Source organism: Phaethon aethereus (assembly GCF_964289735.1).
Source record: "Phaethon aethereus genome assembly, chromosome: 6".
NCBI lineage: Eukaryota > Metazoa > Chordata > Aves > Phaethontiformes > Phaethontidae > Phaethon > Phaethon aethereus.
The window spans coordinates 29,833,333-29,855,862 of record NC_138580.1 but is presented as its reverse complement, the minus strand read 5'-3'; the positions used below and the strand labels follow the sequence as shown (position 1 = coordinate 29,855,862).

General features: G+C 39.1%; 1 protein-coding gene across 2 annotated transcripts; it reads right to left on the bottom strand.

The window, feature by feature from the left end:
• Window positions 1–6,933: 6,933 nt before the first annotated feature.
• Window positions 6,934–22,133, bottom strand: CREB1 (cAMP responsive element binding protein 1; the record flags this gene model as incomplete). Of its 2 annotated transcripts, none has more annotated exons than XM_082001203.1 (7): window positions 6,934–7,330; window positions 10,328–10,478; window positions 11,892–12,074; window positions 13,537–13,679; window positions 16,394–16,518; window positions 18,407–18,553; window positions 22,020–22,133. In XM_082001203.1, 7 exons carry the CDS (start codon window positions 22,131–22,133, stop codon window positions 7,186–7,188), a joined length of 1,008 nt encoding a protein of 335 aa, XP_081857329.1. In that variant the 3' UTR covers window positions 6,934–7,185. The 2 variants fall into 2 exon arrangements, with proteins under 2 accessions (XP_081857329.1, XP_081857330.1); XM_082001204.1 differs by having other exon boundaries at window positions 16,394–16,494.
• Between the last annotated feature and the right edge of the window lie 397 nt (window positions 22,134–22,530).

Genomic DNA, 22,530 nt, shown 5'->3' with positions numbered 1-22,530 from the left:
CAGTGCAAAATTCAAGCCAAACTGCATTTTTATCTCATGGACTAACCCCCGTTTGGGATTCTCCCTCATTACTGAGATGTAGCTTTTTCTGAGCAAGTACATGAATGGCATTATGAAAACGCTCAGTTGTGAAAACCGCAAAATCCCAGCCATAATGAGCTGACCTTAGTGCTCCCCCTTGATTTCACTGGAGGTGTGTTTACCTCAGTGCTGAATTTGTTCTCTTGGCTTTCACCCCAGTGTTTGGATCCAGCCTTGCAGATTACATAATCGGGTTGTGATCCTTGCAGTGTTCGCTGCCTTCTGTTCTGCTCTGTTATTAACATCAGTAGTACATGGTTTACAGGAATGCTTAAAAGTGGGAAAGACAGCATATTTAAACTGTGAAAGGGAAGTCTTTCACACATTATTAAACAACAGAACTAATTGCCACCAGAATGGATACTGGAAAGCAGGTTTAAAAACATCGGAAGCTGAAGAGAAACTTTGTTCTTCAGGACTTAACCTCTCACTTACCTAATTCAATTTAATTAAGATTAAAAAAAGCCTTCCTTTTGGGGAAAATATCTCATGAATACTTAAAAGAGGCCACAGATCATGAGAGGACACTACAGTCTGCTTAAAATACGCCTTTTCCTATATTCCTATCTAGCTACGATTTGCCACCAAATTAGTGTAAATGGAACATCCTGCTCAAAAAAGAGACTTCGTAGAGTTTTTTAAAGCATGTTTATGTGACTGCACATAAATGTTTGTGTAAAAAGGGCGTTATGACAGTTTATACCACAAAGGTTACAGTAAGAAAAAGCACTTCTTTATGACAATAATTCACAAATTCACAAGAATCACTTTAATATACAAAGCAATTACTACCATTCTGAAACACAAAGCAGCTAATATGTACATAGTGTTAATAAAATGCATTATAATCCAGTACAATTTTTTAAAAAACACAGATAAACACAAAAAATTAAGTAAAAAAACCCAACACAACAGGGATGTGTCTAGATTTTTGGGGAGATGTAAATAAGAATTTATTTTCTCCCAATAATGGATTTTCATTTAGTCTTTTAACTTCCACAAGTATGTGGGAGTCGAGCTCAAATACCCTGTTCTGTGCTGACATGGTTTGGGTAAAGAATCAGAAATGTAGATGAGGTGAACTTACTCTTTCCAGCTTACATTACAAAGGGAGAATAATAACCCTCGCTCTGGAAGCTTCCCTGAAAAACGCTGTTCCAAAACAATTTCTAATTACAAATCCAGAGTAGAAAAAACTCCTATTTGAAGCGAACAACCAGTCTGTGGACAAGTCTGTGGAGGAGTTGGCTGCCAGCTAGCACCTCTTCTTGCCCTGTTCCCCATCCCATCTCTAGAAGTCCATATAAGCAGCACAGTTTCAAATCTCATACAAACTCAAAGCTCTAGAACTTTTTAAAATTAATGTTTTAATATAAATAAATGTCATTACACACACAAAAAAATAATGGAGTGGCACCTGGATAAAACAACTTGTGGAGAGCATCCGAACATCCTTAGTTCTTAAGAGTGGCCATTTCCAGATAACTAACAGGCTCAAGGCCTTCCTTCCCCATGCTCTCACTCAGCTATCCCCTAGTTTAAAGAAATACATAGCTGAAGCTGAGACGGAGTGAACCGATGGCTCCCAAGTCACAAGTACAGTAAGCGGTCGGCTTATGAAGCGCGCCAACCGTGGATCGCTGCACCTCATCCCCAGCCCTCTCCCTGCCAGCACGCAGCTCCTGAGGACAGCCGACTTCTCCTGCCTCTTGCTGGTGAAAGCAAGACCTGAACTCACCACTGACACAGCAAGTCACAAACTGCACTTGCAGTACCAGAACGCAGACAAGCCACTGTCTTCAATTTGTGCTATGCAAACTAGCCCAAGCAAGTCTCTTTGCAGGCCAGACCTTAAATACATTTAAAACACACATTCCAAGGCAAAACACTTGAAATGCAAACCCTCTTTACCACCTGGATCTGGTCCCTTTCCCCCAAAGATGTACAGATTTAAGCCATATCCATCCACAGACCTGAACCTGTCACAAGCACACAGTAGATAGGATTTCAGCACCCTGTTTCTCTTCATCAGCCTGGCTCCTCCCAGACCAACTGAGCTTCATGATACATTCAGGTTTCTGCAAAATCAGTGTCTTTTACAGCTATCAAATTCAAAAGCTCAGGGAAACGAGTCCCCAGGCACAGTACAGAGAACCATCAATGTACTGTACGCTTTTAAAACCTGCTCACAGTGACAGATTTCAGGGTTATAGCTAAACTGGAATTGTTCCTGCAAACGAATGGTGGTTGTGCTTTTTTTCATCTTTTAAAGCAGGGTGACACATTGTCAATGTACCTTTACTTCCTGGTGTCAAAGAACTGGAAAGCCTTTTGATTTATTTTCCTGGAATGCAGCTTGTAAAAGTTGCAGCCAAATCTCAAATTAAGAAAAGGGGAATAAAGTGGCTGAAAAATAGTCTAGCTTTCCTTCCAAATTAACCTCCCTTTCCCACTTGGGATCACTGAACTAGTTCTATTCCAAAAATAATTTCACATCCATCCTGTACATACTGCTCTGAGACACCACACACTTAATTCTTTCCAGTCTTCAGAACTGCCAGTTCAGATCTCCTGCCATTCTGAAGTAATGCCTGCTGGATGCCAGGTGCTAATCAGCAAGTTAAATTTGCAAAGAAGTCAACTGCTGTAGGGAGAGGAGTGAATTGTGTGCAGGCAGCAGGATTACAACAATTGTGCCAGGGAGCTTCTCAGGCAAACCCAATTGCTCTTAATTTTTTTTGTTCTGTGTTTTTTTTTTTAAAAGTGCACATTTTAATTAAACATTTACAAAGAATATAGTGTAACAAAAATAAATACATGGCCTTTTGGTTAGATCATTGGCAAATGTTACATCACTAACCAGCTTCAGGGTGAAAAAATGACAATAAAAACAGGGTCTTAGAAAACCAAAGAAATCCTCTATGAATTGTCATAGATTTGCAACCACTCATAACGAAGTTGCTTTGATGGGGAGACTTGTCTTTACTTTAACCCACAAAACGCACTGGCTGTCTGTCATAAATTAAAAAAAAAACTAAGTAGAAAAGCAGAGGCCAGTTTTCACTAACAGATGACTACCTGCAGCTGCAGTCTACTGGAAGCCCAGATTTAAAAACAAAAACTGTAGTACAAATTTAGATCAGAAACTATCAGGGCTGTTTTTCCTTATTAAATCTAACTTTTTTTTACCTGAGCCTCTTAATGATTCCAAACACCCCACTAATTTTCTGATCAATGTAAAAGTACCAGAGAAGACAGTGGTCTGCAATGCAAACACCAACTACAGAAGAGCCAGAACCTACAGGTGTCTGTACAGTCCTGATGAGCATGACAGGCTAAAATTGTGCTTTCAGATACAAACAATGGTGCTGGCAACTACCTGATTATGGTGAAATCACTGCTTAAATAAAAATGCATCGCCACTACCCCAGGAGGAAAACAGAAGTCTTACCAGTGGTTCCTTTAGAAAATAACACCTTAACAACCTTTCCAATTGTTTTGCCTTTGATATATAGCTGCCAAAGAGAAAAAGCACAAAAGTGAATTATTCTGGGGGATGGTGGTTGTTATAAAACAACTGTTTACATAATTTCAAAAGTCTCAATAGAAAACAAACAAACCTCACAAAAGCCATGAAAGATGAAATAAAATTCTTGAAAATGGATAACTGAAAAACAGCACAAAACAAATCAGTAATAAGCGCTAGAATAATGCAGCCCAGAACTACTGGGGCGGGGGGGAAGCTTTCACACACGCGCACACATCCACACACACCCAGACACACACAGAAAAGTAAAAATTTTTTCTGACCTCCATATACTATAATACTCAGCATTCCTGACTTAAAAGCTCTCAGAGCTGTAGATTATATACTGTGTGTATATATATATATGTACATATATTATACATATGTATTTTCCAAGAATATCTAAATTAAAAGAGCACCTCTGACAATATCTTTACTGCCTGATTGGTGCTGTTGTTTTGCAAAATAATGACATTACAAAAATTATATTTCAAATCAATTCTTGTTTATTATGAACATAATGGATCTAGCCCTTTCTAACCCTCTCTTCAGGTAAAACAGGCTATCAATTCTTGAAAACTCACAACTGTGAGATATAAAACTAACCCTCCCTCCCCGCTGCCAGCATAATTTCCGTCCTACTTCCAAATGGCCTTAGTTTATAGAAGCTGATTACCCCAACCTCACTACCTGGTAAATAACACATGAATGGATTCCTGTGTAATATTCTTTCCCTTTTTGGGTCAATATGAATAGTAAAGCATGTATGGGTAACCCTAGCCAGCTCTGTACCTGGTCTAATACATTTTTTATTATTGTCATTTAAAATTCCATGAAATAAATTCAAGTCCCTAAATCCTCAGTGCAGCATAAATAAAGATTCTTGCAGATCCCAAATAAAGATCTTACAGATCTTGCAGTATATAATACTTTAAAATAATGTTCTTTTTCTTAGTGAAATGTTAGTTGCTAATGAGATCTAGACTAATAACACTACAGACTACTCGCAGACCATGCAGAGACAAACCAGTAACACAGTTCTCCTCTCACTGCTGCACAAGTTTGCACCAACCCTGTATCAGAAGAACCCCGTCCAGGTACCGGTTTAGGCTTCCTGGTCCACTCAGCTTCCCAGGCTTTGTGCCGAGCGACTATCGGCAAGTGCGGGACAGTGCTCATTACCCACTAGGAACCGCTCTTGGATCACAGCTAGCCTCATTTAGGTTCACTGCAAAAACTCAAGTTTTTGGAAACAGATGGCTCTACAAAAGAAACAGCCTTAATGTAGGCATGTACAACCTTTTCTGTGTTTGTCAAAGCTGGAGGAACCATTCCATATAACTGTATAAATTAGGTTCATGTTTTACAAGAATGACTGCTGCACTATCAACAATTCTACTTCAGTACTAGTTCTGAAAAACGTAACCGTTGTATGTATTTGTATTCTCAACTTTTAAGAATCAGACAATTTTTGTAAAAGCATTGCTGAGAATTTAGGGTCTTTAAATTTGCATTGCTAAACTAATAAATTCATCTTCCATTAAATAAACACATGAAAATCAATTCTCTATGGCAGATAAAAAGAGACCATTTATAAACCCCCTCAAAACTTGTGAAAACGAATTTTTTCATAATTCTGATACTTATGTTCTCTTCTTGAAATAGAAATGTAATTTGAAATTATTGATAACTCTAGGTTTAACAAGAACACTGTAAGTTTAACCCTGCTCCCTTTAAAGTCTCTTGGAAACTGAATGCCCTCTCAAATGAGAAAACTACAACTTTTAATACTGTTTAGTTGTTTGAGACTCAACTACCCAAGTCTTCCAAATGTTCTTCTTACAATGTCACACTGATGGTATAACCTTTCAGAAGCTCGTGTTTGAAATTTATCTTAAAATCAGATACAGTGAATGGGAAAAAAATATTTGCTAATACTTTGCTAGGCAAGGCATTAGTACAGATCAGTCTTATTCATATGTCTCTATACATAAAAGTTTGACCAGAAGCCCAAAGTGAACTTACTGCATCAAATGACCCAAGTTGATACATCAAGAGACCAGCTTCAGAGGGCCAGTAAACAAACTACACATGATTCTTTTTAACACATTCTTTTTGATGACTTCTTGACTTTTTTTTTGGTTCTTTTTGAGCATGATTCTTTTGAAGTCCTAATACTTAGTACAGAGTTGTTTTTAAACATGAACTACCTTTTTAACAATGTAAATCTGGGAAAGATCACATTTCCTCAGTGCACACAAAAAATCTGATCTTGCAAACATCTGAGGTACATGAGTAATGTTACTTACAGGAATTAATTACTTGGTAAATCTGACCCTTTACATGAAAAAATCCACCAAATAAGAATTTAGCTAGCCTGGTCATGTTCAAATAATTAATGTTGTCCCTTGTGAAGCAGACGTTGGAATATTTGTGTTTGAAGTTCTCGTCAATATTTGAAGTTGTCCTGGTAGTTGTCATACTGCAATTTAATTTGTGTGTTGAAGGCAGCCTCAAAGTTTGAGAAAGAATCTAGCAAACCAGGCGGATGTTTCCATTGAGTACAATAATTTCCATTACGTAAGATAGTGGTAAGGAAACAGAAATAACCTCATTGCTGAGAGAACTTGGGACACAGACTATACTGTCATCAGGGAGTATGTATGCAGAGTTGGACATGCTTCAACTGCTTAGTTGTTCTGCATACAAATAGGCAGTGCTTTCATGTGTTACCCTTGCTTACTATGCAACTGTTTTGAAAACGTCACTATTGTACCTTTTTTATCCTAAATTCCTTTCCCATCCAAATATAATTTCCCAACCAATATCATATGAAGTTGCTGTTTGCTTTTTGTGCATTCAGTATGCTGAACACACTTGCACACATAAGCTTCGAGAAGCAACAACCGATCAGCGAAGCTCATTTCAATGCATTTCTTTCTGAGGTATGGAGAAGTTTTTACTAGTCCAGGAGGGCTTAATACAGATTACAAATCGAAAACCCTCCTGGGCTAGTTTGAAAAAGGTATGTAATCTCCATAACAAGAACGTGACTGTTAAGTGCCTTTCATTTGGCATGCCGCTTAGCCATGTATTTTTATAGTTCATAATGTGAAACCAATTTGGCAACCATTGCTTCTTCATTGCACCATGCATGCTCCATGTATGTGGCCCACCGTTCTCTGGACCAAGAGGCTGGGGTGGTTCTGTCTCTAAGGCAATGGAAAGAGCTCAGCACAAGTTCTTGAAATCATTACAAAAGGACCCTCCCCACAGTAACTTCCCAAGTGACCACTGTTCCTCCTTGAAGAGGATGGGGAGATAAAAAAGAAGCCTGTTCTTCTTCTTCACGCCGAGACTGATGAAAATAATCTTGTAGGGGGAGAAGTGGAGGCAAGTACTTGAACATTCACAGTTTGATGCAAAGCACAGATGAAGTATATTCTGTAGTTGCTTCAGGCAGTTTTGCGCATAGAAAAAAAGAAATGTTTAGAAAATAAAAAGTTTGCTTTGTCTTTCTGGGTATAGCCAGAACCAGTCTCTATCCCACCTGGACAAGTGAAAATGGGAATCCAAAATTAATCTGATTTGTGGCAATAAAGGTCCTTAAGTGCTTTCAACTCCTCAATCAGTGTCTTGTTTTGGTTTTCAAGCACAGCCACTCGATTTTCTAGACATTTCACATACTCCTTTTTCTTCCTGCGACATTCACGTGCGGCTTCTCTGCAAAGCAAAAAAGGCCATTCAAATCCAGAACAATTACTTGCAGACATGGATTACTTAACTGTTCAGGTCAAACCTTTACCTAGTACTGCAAATTTTTCGAGTACGGAGGCATTGTTAAGAAATCCAAGTTAGGAAAAAAAGCTGAGTCTGTAACAATTGCTCCTCACAAATCACACCCTCAAGATCCACAGATCACTTCAACATGCAGATCCCAGTAAGTGAGCACCAATAAAATTCTGCTTCTGTGAGAAAAAGATCATACTCAATGACAAAATTCTGCTTGCAGTATTTCCAGTAGAGCCTTTAGGCCGAGTTGAATGCTGCTGCACTAATTCCATTGATTTTATTATAATAAATAGGTGAACAATAAAAGCATGGGTAAGATCAATGTTCATCTATTAACCTCTTTATAGTCTTCATTCTTCCCTTTGCTGCAGCGCAACCAAATACTAATGGTCAAGGATGTTCAACTGGTGCAAAAAAAGCTGTATTCAGACCATTCATATATTTGCTCTCAAGCAATACATTCATTTTATTAATAATGTCTGCATCACTGCAATGATTATATAAATGATGCAAATAAAAAAAAAAATCACAAAATAAACAGTCACTAACAACCATATCATTCTTTAGTCCTTCTCTGCTGTGCCAAGAACATGGCAGTGTTAATGTGCTGAAGCAGATCTCGAGACAATCAAACTTTTAAGGCTTGCTTGTAATGACTTAGCTGCCTGTAGGTAACTTGGTAACATACTAAGAACACCAATGAAAAATACCTCAAAGGTATTAATATGCTGCTGAGCATCCTGAAGGCAGTAACACCAAGGCAGAAGCTATCCTGCACAGCAACAGTAATGGTATCAATGTGCAGAGTAAGCACAAGGCTAAATGCTGCAGGTGGATGGGAGTCCAGGCAGAGGGCTATCCTCCTGCAATGCAGCTTGTCAAAGCAGCACCCTGTAGATATGCGTAAATGTACATCCTTGTTTGCCCTGAACCTTCAGGTGCAAAGCAGAGCAGTTTCAAAAGGAGAATCTGAGTGTCCCTTCACTGCAAATACTGCGTAATTGGTGACACATCAATGTTCTGGGAAATGAGAGGACAAAACTGAACCCAGCTCTTCTGATTATTAGACAAATAGCAGTTGTAGTACTAGGTAAAAAAGAATGTCTGTTCCAGGATCTACCTGGTAAGAAGACTCTAAAAGTAATTTTTGAAATTCAGCTCCACAAACAAGAAAGGATGAAGAAAACCTAGTTTGTAAGCCCTGAAAGGACTCAGATATGCATTTGTCACTCTTACAAATAAAATGTCACATGCTTGCAGCACTTTAGTGGGCCATGTACAACATTTAGATTTTAGGTAATTTTGGTCTCTTAATTGTGTCACCAAAAGATTAAGTACGACTGGGTCAGGAAGTTCCTCCCAGTGCAAACTACTAACCTGTCTTCGTGGATGACAACTTTTTCTTTCTTTTCATGATTTTTGTGCCAGCTTGGGCTGTATATTAAGCCATCTCAAGTTTGTGCGCATTAATTATTCATTAGGAACAGCTACAGTTATACTGAATTATGAGAGCTTTTAAAATGCAAAATTTACACAGAAAATTTGCACAATAATATCTATGAATATTTACGCTATAATCCTTCAATAAGTATCACCTCACCATCTGCCTCTCTCTATGCCTTTCCCCTGCTTTGCTATGGAGCCTAGATTTGCACATCTCTATTAAGCAGGCAGTCTAAAAGCACCACATGCAACACGATACTGTGGCAAAAGTTGTCAATTTAACTCAAGTGGGGGTAATTCCCCATTGTTTTTCTTGTCTTTCCCAAACACAAAAGCTTTCTTTTACTGGGCTAAGACTGCTGACTAAATAAGGGGATTCAGAATGCTAATTAATTTTTTCTCAAATACGGAGTGATATCTACTGTTCACCTATATCAGAAAAATATATAAAAAGGGAAAATGGGTGACATTCTATACAAAAACCTTTTAAAACAGTGAACTCTGCTGTTCAGCGTTATTTACTTCCTTAGCACTGGGTCTGCTCATGTAACTTTCTATTGTGTTCACAGCTCAGCAAGCTACAGAAGATAAATGTATCTGTACAACATATCAGTTTTTTCAGACTGACAGATGAAGTAAACAGTGCTTTCACGGGGCTTCCCCTCCTCAGAGGGGAGCGAAGCACTGTTTTCCCAGTGTCACACTGTAATGTAGAGGCTTAAATCTCTGCCCTGCGGATGGAGTTCAAGCTTGGGGTCAGCTCAGGACCATCTCTTCCCTCTCCCACAGCAGTAGGCTTAAGGAGCATCATGCCCAACTTCTCACTGCTGCTCCCTTCCTTCACTGCCTCCACCAAGCTCCACCTCAGTAGGCTTGGCTGTTCCTGCTCACACATTAAATCCTACAGCATCAAGTCTCTTCTCTCTCTCTTTCAGCCCCTCTGCTGCCACTGCTGGCTCCACAAGATGTCAAAAGGAGTAGCTGCTCGTTTTTAGCCTTTCCTTGAGTCTTTCTGTCTCTGGATGAAAAAACCCAAAGGGCAAGCAGCTAAAAAGAGCAAGTGAGACAATCAAGAAAGCACCCATGAAGACTGCAGGTGGGCCAGCAGCAAGGAGAATGCATGCAGAAGGCTAAGGTAAAGATTCTAGGAAAGGAAACTACAGGAATGTATTAACTGAAAAAAATCAATTCACCTCAGTGTTGTAAGAGCATATCTGCAGTCATACAAGTCTCTCACCAATGACTTTTCTCCTTATGGAAACAAATTCACACACCTCACAGAACGAGTCTGACACCTTTGCTTAAGGTTTAATAGTCACAATACATGGCATCAGCAGATGTGCTTCTTTGCTTTGCATCTTTAAATAAAGGCAAATTCTTCAGAAAGCGTTTCATAAAATGACTAAGAAAGATCACGATTCTTCGTACTTAACACCTACTTCTACGCAGAGCTGACTGGGAAAAAAGTGATCTAAATGTACATGCCTGTTCTTCATTAGACGCACTTCCCTCTTCCGTGCAGCTTCTTCTGCAGGCTGGGTTGGCAGTGCTGGAGAGGATGCCATGACTACGCCTGGTGCAATGGTGCTGGTAGGGGCAGTGCGAATCTGGTACGTCTGCACATCTCCTGAGGCAGCTGAAAGACACAAAGGAGTATCACGTCAGTTTGGTGGTAACGTTGTTAAAACGTGGTGCAGAGCACCTAGCCATTTATCTAACCATGTGCTCTGGGCCACAGTACAGGACGGATAACCATCATCTGGGTCATCATTGCTATCTCAGTCTTAGTTCATTAACTTATGCAAGGTTTTGGGCATTCCTGCTGAAGAAGAAGTCTTCACTTGTGCTTAATAACTTGATCTTGCTGTATTGCTGTGCTTCTTTCTCCCTTAGTATATTTCTTTTTACTTCTCTGGTTTTTGGGCAGTTTTAAGAAGATGGAAGGATGGAAAACAGTATTTCTAGCTATGTTCCAAATGTCTATCTGCAAAAGGAGAAACTGTATGTGTTAAGTATTTGGCACAGAAAAAAGGGTGTAGAAACGGAGCATTTACTCCAACAAGACAGAGACAGTGCAAGCTAGGCACTCAACTTCACTACTTCTCTAGAACGAACAAGGTCTTGGGTTTCTTTTGTTTATTTATTGTAATCTAGGAGTGTGTTCTATTTGCCTGAGCTAGTAAAAAAATATACCACTCATGGTATATGGACCCATCACATGTCCTTAAGAACATAAAAACTGTAAGATCAATGAAACAACAGTATTTTTCTTGGCTATGTCTTTTCACTGATGCCTGGAGACCTCTTTGCTGGATAACTTCCAAATCACCTGCTTCACAATCATAAAAGCAGGGGTACACTTTTCTGTTATTTTTAGTAAACAGATTTTTTTATACTCCTCAATTTTTAATAAACCAAAACATATCTTTTAATACAATAAAAAAACCCAACTTATTCTAAGTTGAAGTAGCCTGGCTTGCTCCAAGTGGAGGGCTAGACCTAATGATCTCTTAAAGCACTTTCCTAAATGATTAAGTACTTGGTGACTAGTTACAAAAAACACAATAGGAAGAAAGTATGACTTGTAATTGAAAAGAAGAAAAAATTACTAGTAAATTAAAGTGTCCTTAGAGAAGAAAAGTATCAAACAACTTTCTTTCCTAACTTTAATGCTTTGCTTTAAATTACTATCGTTGCAGATAACTATCTGGGAGAACTCAGAACTCTAAAGTGGTATGAGTTTTTGCAGAACATATAAAAGGAAATCGTGGACAAAATGCAGGAAATACCCCATGGAAAATGGGGTAAAAAATAAATATTGTTTTAAGCAGTAAACCCAAAATATCCACAATTTAATCAATCTGAAGCAAAAGGCTCCAAGAAAATGTGACAAAGAGCTTTGTCCAGAATTTCCTTTAATCATTTTGGAGACTTACCTGTGACAAAGCCGTTAATTCTGTTTCCTGACACACTTGTAGGAGTTAGGTTGGCAATTTATATCTGCATGGAGAAAATGTTATACAGAATGACTGGCTGTGAAGTTTCTCACCTTGTACAACAACTTGGTTGCTGGGTACAAGTATCTGTTGTCCATCTGTGGTCTGTGCATATTGTAAAATGGTGGTGCCAGGTTGGGTTGCAGCTGCATTGGTCATAGTCAATGTCTGGAGACCTTGTACTCCATCTGTGCCATTGTTAGACAATTGTATTGCTCCTCCTTGGGTAATAGCAACTGAAGACAAAAAAAATGGACACAGCATTTAAGACACTAATTTACTCATTAACTTACAGTATTAAACCTAGATATAAAAGAATATTGGTTCGAGTTAAATCCCTTGAACCCTTATACACCCTGAAATCAGACATGTGGCTTTAATGTACATTAAAGAAATCACGCTTTGAAAGTAAGTTTTTTGTGAGACACGTATTTTTTAAGGGGGGCAAAAAAACACAGTCTAAAACACAAATTAGTTTATCTGATAAAACAGCATCACACAGAGAAGCTACAATCCTCCCCCAGGGAATACTTTTTAATTTGTTAGTTAAGACTTTCTTCTTGGTTGGTTTAGGTCTTTTCCTCAGACCTTTCTTTTTTCTTCTCATCTGAAATTCCTCTCCTCTTCCATGCTTTATGCCCTTCAGTCTCCTCTGCTGCTATTGCTATCCATTTTGTGTTTCACTTTCTTCTTGCTTTGGCATTTTTTTTCTTCTGATTGTATCCCCCTTTCTCTGTAACTTCCTCAGCACCTTCCTAGCAGTGTTTTCATTCATAAACGTCCAGTTTCACATATTTGTTTTTCTTCCTTCAAGCAGTCTTACTTTGTTGGGGTTTTTTCCTTTCTTTCTCTCAATCCTGCCATGCAGGTGTACTGAGACATCACCCCTCATTTGTGATTGCACAGAATTTCACTGTGTTCCTATATACAGACAGACCAAAATCTCAAGTATCTGCACAAGCAGTTATTTTACAGTTATGTTAGGAAAGCAGAGTTAGCCACATTAGTTTCAATAAAATTAAGTAGGGTATTAGGCAAGGTGGCTAAGGAGTAAACGGATACAAAATTTTCAAGACTTTAAGAGGAAGATGTAAACAAGTAGGTAGTTCTTCCTTTTGTATATTTAATACTGTGTGTGTTTGTGTGAGACAGTATGTGAATTCTAGTTTTACTGCTGTACCCTCAATCCTTTAAGTCAAAGCACTGTATCTATAAAATCTAATGAATAAAGGAAACACAGAAATGTGTATTTATTACATATTTTAAATAAGGATGCTGAAGTTCTTATTTTTTCAGGACTTTCTAAAAATGTAAATGCAGACTGTAATGTTTTTTCTATTAATGAGGTTACAATTTTGTGAACCAGGACTAATAATCTGCCAGAAAAACCCAGAAACTTCTGAACTACCTCATCTTGTTCCTGAAGTTAAAAAGTTTATAAAAACATTATGGCTAATTCATATTTTGCCTCAGGATGCATTAGCTGCCCTAACTGGCAAGCAGTCCCAGAATGTTACTTGAACATTTCAAATACTTACAATAAGAATGTGTTTAAAAGGCATAGTTATCAAAGAGTCAAATTAAAGTAATCTTATTTTCACCTCCTGCTTTATGCTAGTCCAAACAGTTATAGAAATAGTAGTTCTTCATCTTCTCATCCCCACTTACTAGCACCACTGAGAAATTCAGACTACATACTGTACTGCCCACTGCTGGTTTGGTAAATGGGAGTTGGCACCGTAACAGTGGCGATGGCAGGTGCTGCTGTTTCCTCTTCAGACTTTTCTTCTTCGATCCTTGGCACTCCTGGGGCGTCTGAGGACAAGTCATTCAAAATTTTTCTGGCAAAGACAGTGTGTTGTAGAGATTTCAATAAAAAATTGGGGGGAAAAAAAGTCTATTTGATACATAATGCTGGAGAAAACTGAGAATTGCAGTAAGCCAGCAAGGAAAATATGGGTACATAATGAAAAACCCACACTATCTTCAAACTCTTATTGCAGAGTATTGTTCAAAGTGCCATGCACAGATGGGCAAGAGAACCAGCACAGAACAGATGTGCTTATCAACACAAGATACAGGTGCTTCTCAACTGGTTCTTTTCAACCCAAGATACAGCTATCACAACCTTCCCTTTTTCTTAAAAACATATTTCTCTCTCATTCATTTTTACTTGTTCCCTGCTTTTAGCCACATAAAGATTTTAAGAAAGTGAAAGTACGTAAAAACCTATCTCCTCACTTAGATCAGGGGAACTGCTCTGTTTCAGAGACTGTAAAGGCCACAGCTAGAGACCTGAGTATAAAGGAAGTCAGCAGAAAGTCTTTTAAAGAGCAACCACTTTATAATCTAACGCCTGCCTGGGAGACAATACTGAAGTGCTTTCAGTGAAGTCACAGTTATGTTCACAGGTGCCCTGCCTGAGAAAGCTGTGAGATTAGCATGGATAAAGGAAAGAACAGTTTGTTTAATTAATTCCATGGGTTAAAATATCACTGCTACAGGTCCCACTGAACATGACTGTAAGACTGACCATAGCAGTTACTGCAATTTGCATAATTCAGACCAAACACTATTTTTGTGTCTGTCCTTCCTCAGAGGACTATCAAGCCCTTTTCACTGCTGGCATATTCTATTATGTCACTGCAAAATGCTACTTAGGTAAAGGGCAACGTTTTTTGTAATTCTCCTCATATGTTTTCCTGTGGACTGTCACTAGAACTCAAAGTGTGATAAAGCAAGCACAGCTGTAGACCCCAAGCTCCATTTCTTAAACACTCATTTCTTAAATAAGGCTCCTGAGGCTTTGGAAGCCAGAACATCTGTATTGAGCTGTTTGGGGGGAGCAGTTACTCTGCTAAGCAACTTGACAGAGTTTTGCTGTTGCTGCTTTGACTCTGTGTGCATGCAGGAACCTCAGCATTGCACAAGCACTCCACTGTGCCAAGCACCACTTGGACAAATAAAAGTTCCCATCCAGACAGTGTGCAATCTAGGTGTTAGACCAGAAAAACTAGTGGACAAAACAGACTAAAAAATATGGAGAGAGCAGGAGGGATGAGGAATAGAACCCAAGAAGCTCAAAACAGAAAAGAAGAAACTAGAGCTCACCACTTTTTAGGCTCGTCAGATATGATCTGGTGGTTAAAATCTACCTTTGTCATCATAAAGATGGATTTAAGATAGAAGGTAAGGTGGTAGCTTTACAAATACAGGAGCTATGAATTGACATGGGGAACACATGACATACTTCAGTAGCAGTATTGAAGTAGAGTTTCTGAGGAAGAGGTATAGCTTTCAATTCTGGGAATCTATCTGCACCTCTCTTGTCTCAGGCCAGTTACAGCAGCTTGAGTAATGCCAACCAGGAACTCACTAAACACAGCTGTAGTCTGGCTCAGCCTTTCTGACATGACCCCTATGCCGGCCCAGATTCTGAGCTGTGTATACAAGTTTTACAATTACAAAGTTTTGCCAAGTCACCAGGATCTGGTTTAAAGACAGAGGCTGTGGTGTGGCATCAGTACGTGCAAAGGGGTCCACCTCAGTGAGAAGTTAGCATGCACAAGTCCCCTCTTCTCAGTTTTGCTGCTTGTTTACTTAGCTCCGTTGTGTCACAATATACAGCCATTCTTCCATATATAGTAAAAGCAAGTGCCTCTCTGCAGAAGCAGACTGCAAGGAAGTCTGCGGCAGCCTTGCTGTTAGCAACACTGCTTCTCACAAACAAAAATATCTTCCTAGATCTATTACGGCTAGGGTTCAGCAATGATTTTCACTATCTTCAGCAGAACAGCCTTGAAGGCTGCTGGAGAAGGTAGAAAATAATCTGCAAGTGCTAAAAAAAATGGATGAGATATGCTCAGGCCTAGAGTCTAGCTTATATTTCTAAGGCTATGCCTATGAAGAAAAAAGAAGCCTAAGACTTTTCCAAAGCAGCAGGAATCCACAGGTCACTTAAAACCTGCTGAACTCCAGAGCTGTTCCTTAACGCTATTTAGCATGTTTTAAGAATGAAAAGTGAGATTTAGTACAGCCAGAAAAAGCTGTGCAAGAGCTTAATTAATAAGGTAACATATGACTAACACCACGTGAAGGAGCACCTCAGTTGGTCTTTCCACAGAAGCATTTGCCATGACAGCTAAAGATAGTAGATGCCTATCACTACATATAACTCATTCCCTGACAACCAATTTTGCTCAAGCAGAAATTCTCTCTGAGACACAGAACACCACATGTTCATTGAAAGTCTCATGGGAGTATCCATTAAAGCTATTTCTAAGGCACCTAGCACAATGATACTTCAATGTTTCACGGATTTGGCAATTAGCTTATTCTCAGCTCATTTCCGTCTTAACTCAGTGTAACAGCTGAGGTTTCTTCCTCCTCCTCCTATTTGCCTATCTCTTTACATCCTATTCCATGGAAAGACATTGCAGAAGAGAGATTTCAGTTAAATGATAAATCTAAAAATAACTATACAATCACACTGTTTGTCTCCCCACGTGAAGAATGCATCCATCAAGCAAAATGCTTCTGCTTTTAACCTCCATACCTGTAGGAGGGTCGTCTGGAAAGAATTTCTCTTCGTTTCTGTGAGTCTGTGACACTGTCTACTGATTCCTGTGAATCTTCACTTTCTGCTATAGTGGAGATCTGTAAATAAGAACAGCAATCAAACTCAACAAGACACTTTCCAAGGTCCTTACTTTAAGGAAATGTTGACATCCTGTGAAAAACACTACAGTGCAAGTATCCTACAGTGCTTTTACCTAGGCAATGAACAGAAAGGGCAGGCTGTTTAGTAACAGACACAGTGAGGAATGACCACAGTCAGTTATCTACCTGTGAGAATGCCCTTCATAATTTAGATACTCCAATAAGAAACTATAAACAGTAATTCCACACACTTTTTGCTTTCCATGATTCCTCGTTTCCATGCATTTTAAGGAAACAAAGAAAGATTTTTTTAGTAAAATTTAGGGAGAGAGTAACAAAACCCAAATTAAGATAGCAGAAATGTTTGGAAACAAAGAGCAAAATACTGAAGTTCAGAAACATCATATAAATAATTGGGTAGATATGTTACAGAGGGACTGTCCTTTGGTGGGGGAATAAATTGTCAGGAAAATGTCATACATGAAGATGTTAAAAAATAATGCAGTGCTGCAATTCTGAACATCTGTGCTAAAAAAAAGACAAAGATTTCAAAGCATGCCAAAAATATAAAAACATCTTCAATACATAAAAACAGAGACTCTTCTTCCAAAAGACTATAGTCATGTGACAAATATACAAAAGCTAACAATAGTGAACAGAGAAATGCCTGTGTGAGAAACGTAGCTCACAGACTGGCACTTTATGCATTGTAGGAAATATTCCTAAAGGCTCAAAAAGCTTGCTGGCGCCCAAATCTCACAGTTATCAGACAGAGGGCCTGAATAGGTGCAAAGCTGACTGTGAAGTACCGGGCTTTGAATACAGCAGCATTCCAAACATGTTCTGGCTTTGCACTGAGACAGGTAAATTCCAAGCATGGTTTCACTGTCAGTCTCTTATCTTGCACCCCTGGGCTAGTAACTTGTGCACTTATCTGAAAACTGCTCACCTCCGATAGACTAAAACTCTAAACTTTTGACTCCAGAGGCTGCGGAGGGTAGAGCCTGCCAGAAACTCTGCACTGAAGCTGACAAGGAGTAAACAAAGATTACTATCAGAATGGCCTAGCTTTAAATTATGCATGCTGTATTATTTTTTAAAATAACACCCAGCTAAATATCTGTATCAAACAGTAACAATGTCTATGTTTTAAAATGAGCTGTGTACTAATAGCAAAGGAATGATGTACAGTCCTTGGCCCGCATAGCTGCTGTACACCAAGCAATTTCTCTTTCTGTATTCAGCAACACTGGGTTTGAAGTGCTTTTTTTAAAAAAAAGTTGCAAGTTTTAAAGACTGCAGACTACTTGTTTCCTATGTCTTCAAGTTATCTCATACTGCGTTATCTGTCTTGCTTTACAGAAGAGAAAATGCTAAGGCTTTACAAAGCAAACAACATTCAACAGGCCAACCATTTTTATGAGAGGACTGATAGGTTTATTTTAAGGACCATTAACCTACAGACATCTGTTTTGTAAACCAATGCAAATATTTTCTAAGTGGCAAAGGGTCTCATCCCAGAATATCAGCCTCATTAATGATTAAAGATTACATTATTAAAAAATCCCTTTTGTTCACTTAAGAAGTATGAACTCTTAAAGATGTATGAAAATACAGTACAGAAAAAAAGTAGAGAAATACTGTAAGAAAAACCACGAAGCTGTTAAACTCACCAACCAAATTCTAGAGGGAAATGAAACTCAGCAATGTTTGAAAGTGAAAAGTGGTTAAACCAGAACAGAAAAAAAAAGTCACAGAGTAACAAACACTACAGATTTTGCCTTCAACATGCTCTTGAAGTTTGTATGAGCAAAACACAATCCAGGACACAAACACATTAGAAATGAGTGAACTGGCAGGACTACGCAAAAGGCCCAATTCACATATTAGGAATTTCCTCAGTCAGTACCTGAACTGTCTGGACCTGTGGAGACTGAATAACTGACGGCTGGGCAGCCTGAATTACTCCATGCACTTGAACTGTCTGCCCATTGGGCAGCTGAACTAAGGTCACTGTGGGCGCTGAAGACGTTGCGTGAGCTGCTGGCATAGATACCTGCAAAGAAGAGACAGTAAGCATAAATTAGGTTATTACGAAATCTTCTTGTTTTACTACCAAGAACACTTTTTGGTAAAGAATTATGTCTCTTCTAGACCCCGGTTAGATGACCCAAATGTTTCAGCATAATACAAAACCCCCTGAATTGCCTAAGCCCAACATCTGACCTACTTTACAAATTAATCTAGTGCAGAATTTCTGCAGGCTTAAAACATCGCTTGTAAAAACACTGACAAGAATGAGAAGAACACAACTGCCTCTATTTTGAGGTAACCTAATAAAAGCATATTATTATCTTTCGCTTACTTCAGTTAGATATTGCTAGGACTTGGGTGTACTCCTACAGACACTGCTGAGTCAAAGGCAGAAACATATGGGAGTGAAGCTATTTTTGTTCTCACTCACGAAAATGCAAAGTGTTTGCCAGATGTAAGAAGCTAAAATTTTAGGGAGTCATACCTTTCAGACTTTCTAGAGACTAAACCATATTCAGTAGCTGGCAAGGTCCATTTAAATAGAGAAAAGTGACCGTGTGTTGAGACAGAAAACCCATGGGTTTGCAGCGGAAACAAATGGTTTGTAGGCAGTTACTGTGATTCAGTGTAACGGGTCAACACAAGCACTAGTCTTAAGAGTTATTTCTATGAGGAAAAATTGCCCCCATTTTACACCCTCAGTTCCTAAACACAACTTTGCTTCTCCAGCACAGACCTGTAGGCATAGTGGCTATGCCAACAGGGATACACTCATGACTTCAGCACGGTACGTTAGCACTGCGGGCACAGCCGCGCATGTCCTGCGCAGGGGCTCAGGCTCCGAGGACAGCGATACCCACACAAAGCTGTTCACGTCACGTGGAGAAGTCTCACTCTGGCAGGTCACAAGAACTATTATGGGCGGCTGAAGGGCCATGCACCAAGGTTGCTACGTGGCTGGGCAGATGCCCTGGTGCACATCCAGTACTCAGCAACTGTCCGGCGACACAACACACATGTTCGCGCCTGGGGGGCTCCTGAAAGGCAGGAGGGTGCCAGGGCTGCCATACTAGCGCACACGGCCCTTGGTTTGTGCCCAACTTGCACCATTGTAGCCCTTGGGGAAGGACTGCAGGGAAGCATGAGCTCTCACAGACCACAGCCAGGTCGTGGGTCACTAACTAGCCAGCCTTCTTCTAGACACGTAAGTTTGGAAAATTTAACAATCCTTCAGTGTTCAATGGCATTTTCAAGAAATTCAATCCATGTAGCTACAAAGCGAGAAGGGGCTGCACTCTTGTCCTGCCTAATCTCAAAGAGCTGCTATGTACCGGATGCAGAAGTAAATCCTCTGCTGTCCCCATGAACACATGGTTCTCAAAAAGCTGCAGTAGCTGATCTCTGAATTTCCATAAACATCCACCTTTACAAGGAAATCTTGCTTAACAACAAAACTAAGAGGAATTACATGTAGACCTCTCTCCTCCACAGCTGTCTCTCCCTAATCCACAAATTTCTGTTTGCCTTTACCTTCCTTTTTCAGGAAAACAGCTGCAGTATTACGTGGCGGTACTTAACTTGCATCTGAGAGAAACCGGGGCTGAGATTAACATGAGCGCACTTTCCTCTGGCAAATTATATTCCTTTACCAAGCGAACTTTTTTAATAATACATGTCTGACTAAACAGTCCTTGGCAATGACAGCAAAGCTGATCAACTGGAGGCCACTTTGTGGTTGGATTAAGCCAACAGCAGAGTGTAACTTCCGCAGCTGTCTCTGACTCATACCTTGTGGAACTGGAACGAGTTTCCTTTTGACTCTGAAAACTACCCTGAACTCACTAAAAATGCAGCAAATAAACTAAGCTTACAAGAGGGGTGACTTTACAAGAGATAATGAAAGAATTAAATTGACATAATTAGTTATTTAGATTTGCCCAAGCCTCTGAGGGCACTCCCTAATGCTAAACACTGCCACTTCATATATCAGAAATATCGTAATAACGTAACACTGATGTGAATAAGACAAGGAATTATGTTTAGACTGTTATATCACCTCCACAGGGAATATAAAGCCTGGGGAAAAGCTAAGGTGCAAATAATACAGTGAATGACAACAGAGGAAATTAGGAAAAACATAACATATTTCTTTGTTGTTCACATTGATTTTAACCATAGCTATATAGCTTTTTCTTACTCAGAAAAAATTCTCATTCAAGTACCGGAGTAATTTTTCCCGAGTGAAGTGCGTTCAACCCACTACATATACGTAAGTTCAGCTACCTGGAGGTTAGTATGTTAGCACACAAATTTGAAACATTCTTGCTTCTCTGGACTGAAGTGAGAAGCAGTTTACTGGTTTTGCAAGAGAAATAAACTCCTTTACTCAGTTCACACTGAAGTGTTATTCACACCACCTACATCCTGTGCCTAAGTTAGACAGTGAGAAAACTGCCCAAAGAGGCAAGCTGGTGCAGGGCAGCTGGTGTCCTGTAAATTCACACTACAGCTTTGCTGAACAAAATCACCCTGTGCATTTTAACAGCTCCAATCCCTCTGCTATCACATGAATGGAGGTGTACTATCTATGGTTTACCAAAAGGTGTAATGACTTTAAAAAGACATTGATAGTTTATAAAATGATAAGTGATTTAACACTTGTGCCACTTAAAAGACACTCAATTCCCCGAACTATGAGATCTAAAAAATGCTGTTTCTTCATTGCAGACTGCCAACAGTTCTAAAATGAAATGGTTACAGAACGGAGATGAACAGATTCTGTACTCATTTACACAATGGAATTGCTTCTGCCAACCATCCATGTATCCAAGAATGAAATCGGGTTCCAAAATTAGAGATGTAGCTGGGATCACATTTCTTGTCTCTCCAAAATCATTTGGGGATAATAAATGATCTACTACTGTCTCTCTAAATAGCCAAGAATTCTGTGAAATTCTGAAGACAACAGGATAACACGAGCTGTCAAATGCCAGGTTGTTCCACTTGATTATAATGTTTATAATATTAATCACATCTGATAAGATGTATTTGCTGCATTATTTATCCACATTTTCAGTTTGTTTTCTTCAGAATTAAACTGACTGCTATAGACAAGTTTCTAACAGAAATCATAACAGCAAAACAATCCAGTCAATATAAAAAAGACAGTAAATTACATGTTTGGGAAAAAAACACCTTCTAGTGGTATGGTTGTGGTAAAGAATGCTAGAAATATTTTAATTCATTATTCTGTTAACATTACACAGTTTACACACATACAGTTCTTCAGAACTAACACAGCCTAGTGTGACGGGAAGTTAAAAATCTCTACTGCTTTAAAAATGTGAAGACAAATATTAAAGGAACTATACATTGCACCTGTTTCAGAATCGTATCAACGGAACCTTCTCTCAGGTCCATGAGCAGACATTATCCCTCTTAAAAAAATCACCCAATAGGTAAAACTATTACACCATATGATTTTATACCTGGGCTAACGTTGCAATCTGTGGTTGTGCCTGTACTGTCATCTGTTGGGTTTCTGCCTCTGTAACGGCTGCATCTCCACTCTGCTGGTTCTCTGCTCCAGATTCCATGGTCATTTAGTTACCTACAATCACAATATTTGTCGTAAGTCTGGGTTGGTATGCAAGTCCATTATTCTTGGTGGATCTGGTAGCAATCACTGCAGCTGAATTCCCATTACTACATACTGTTTTCATTTTCTTATTAAAATGTTGCCAAATTATTAGCTTTCAGGCAAATTTTTTTCATGCCAAGTGTCTGCCTCAGGTTGATTTTTCTGTGTGTACTGTTTCTGAAAAACAGGTCTAGTCTCCTCCAATAATGAGATCAGAAAAAACCACGTTTTGCTCATCTTAAAAAAAAATTGCTTAAGCAATTGCTCTGTGATGATCTAGTACCTCTGCAATTTGGAATAACGACCGGCAGTTTTGTCAGGAAGGACACTCCCTCACAGTGCCAAGGTGACAATATGCC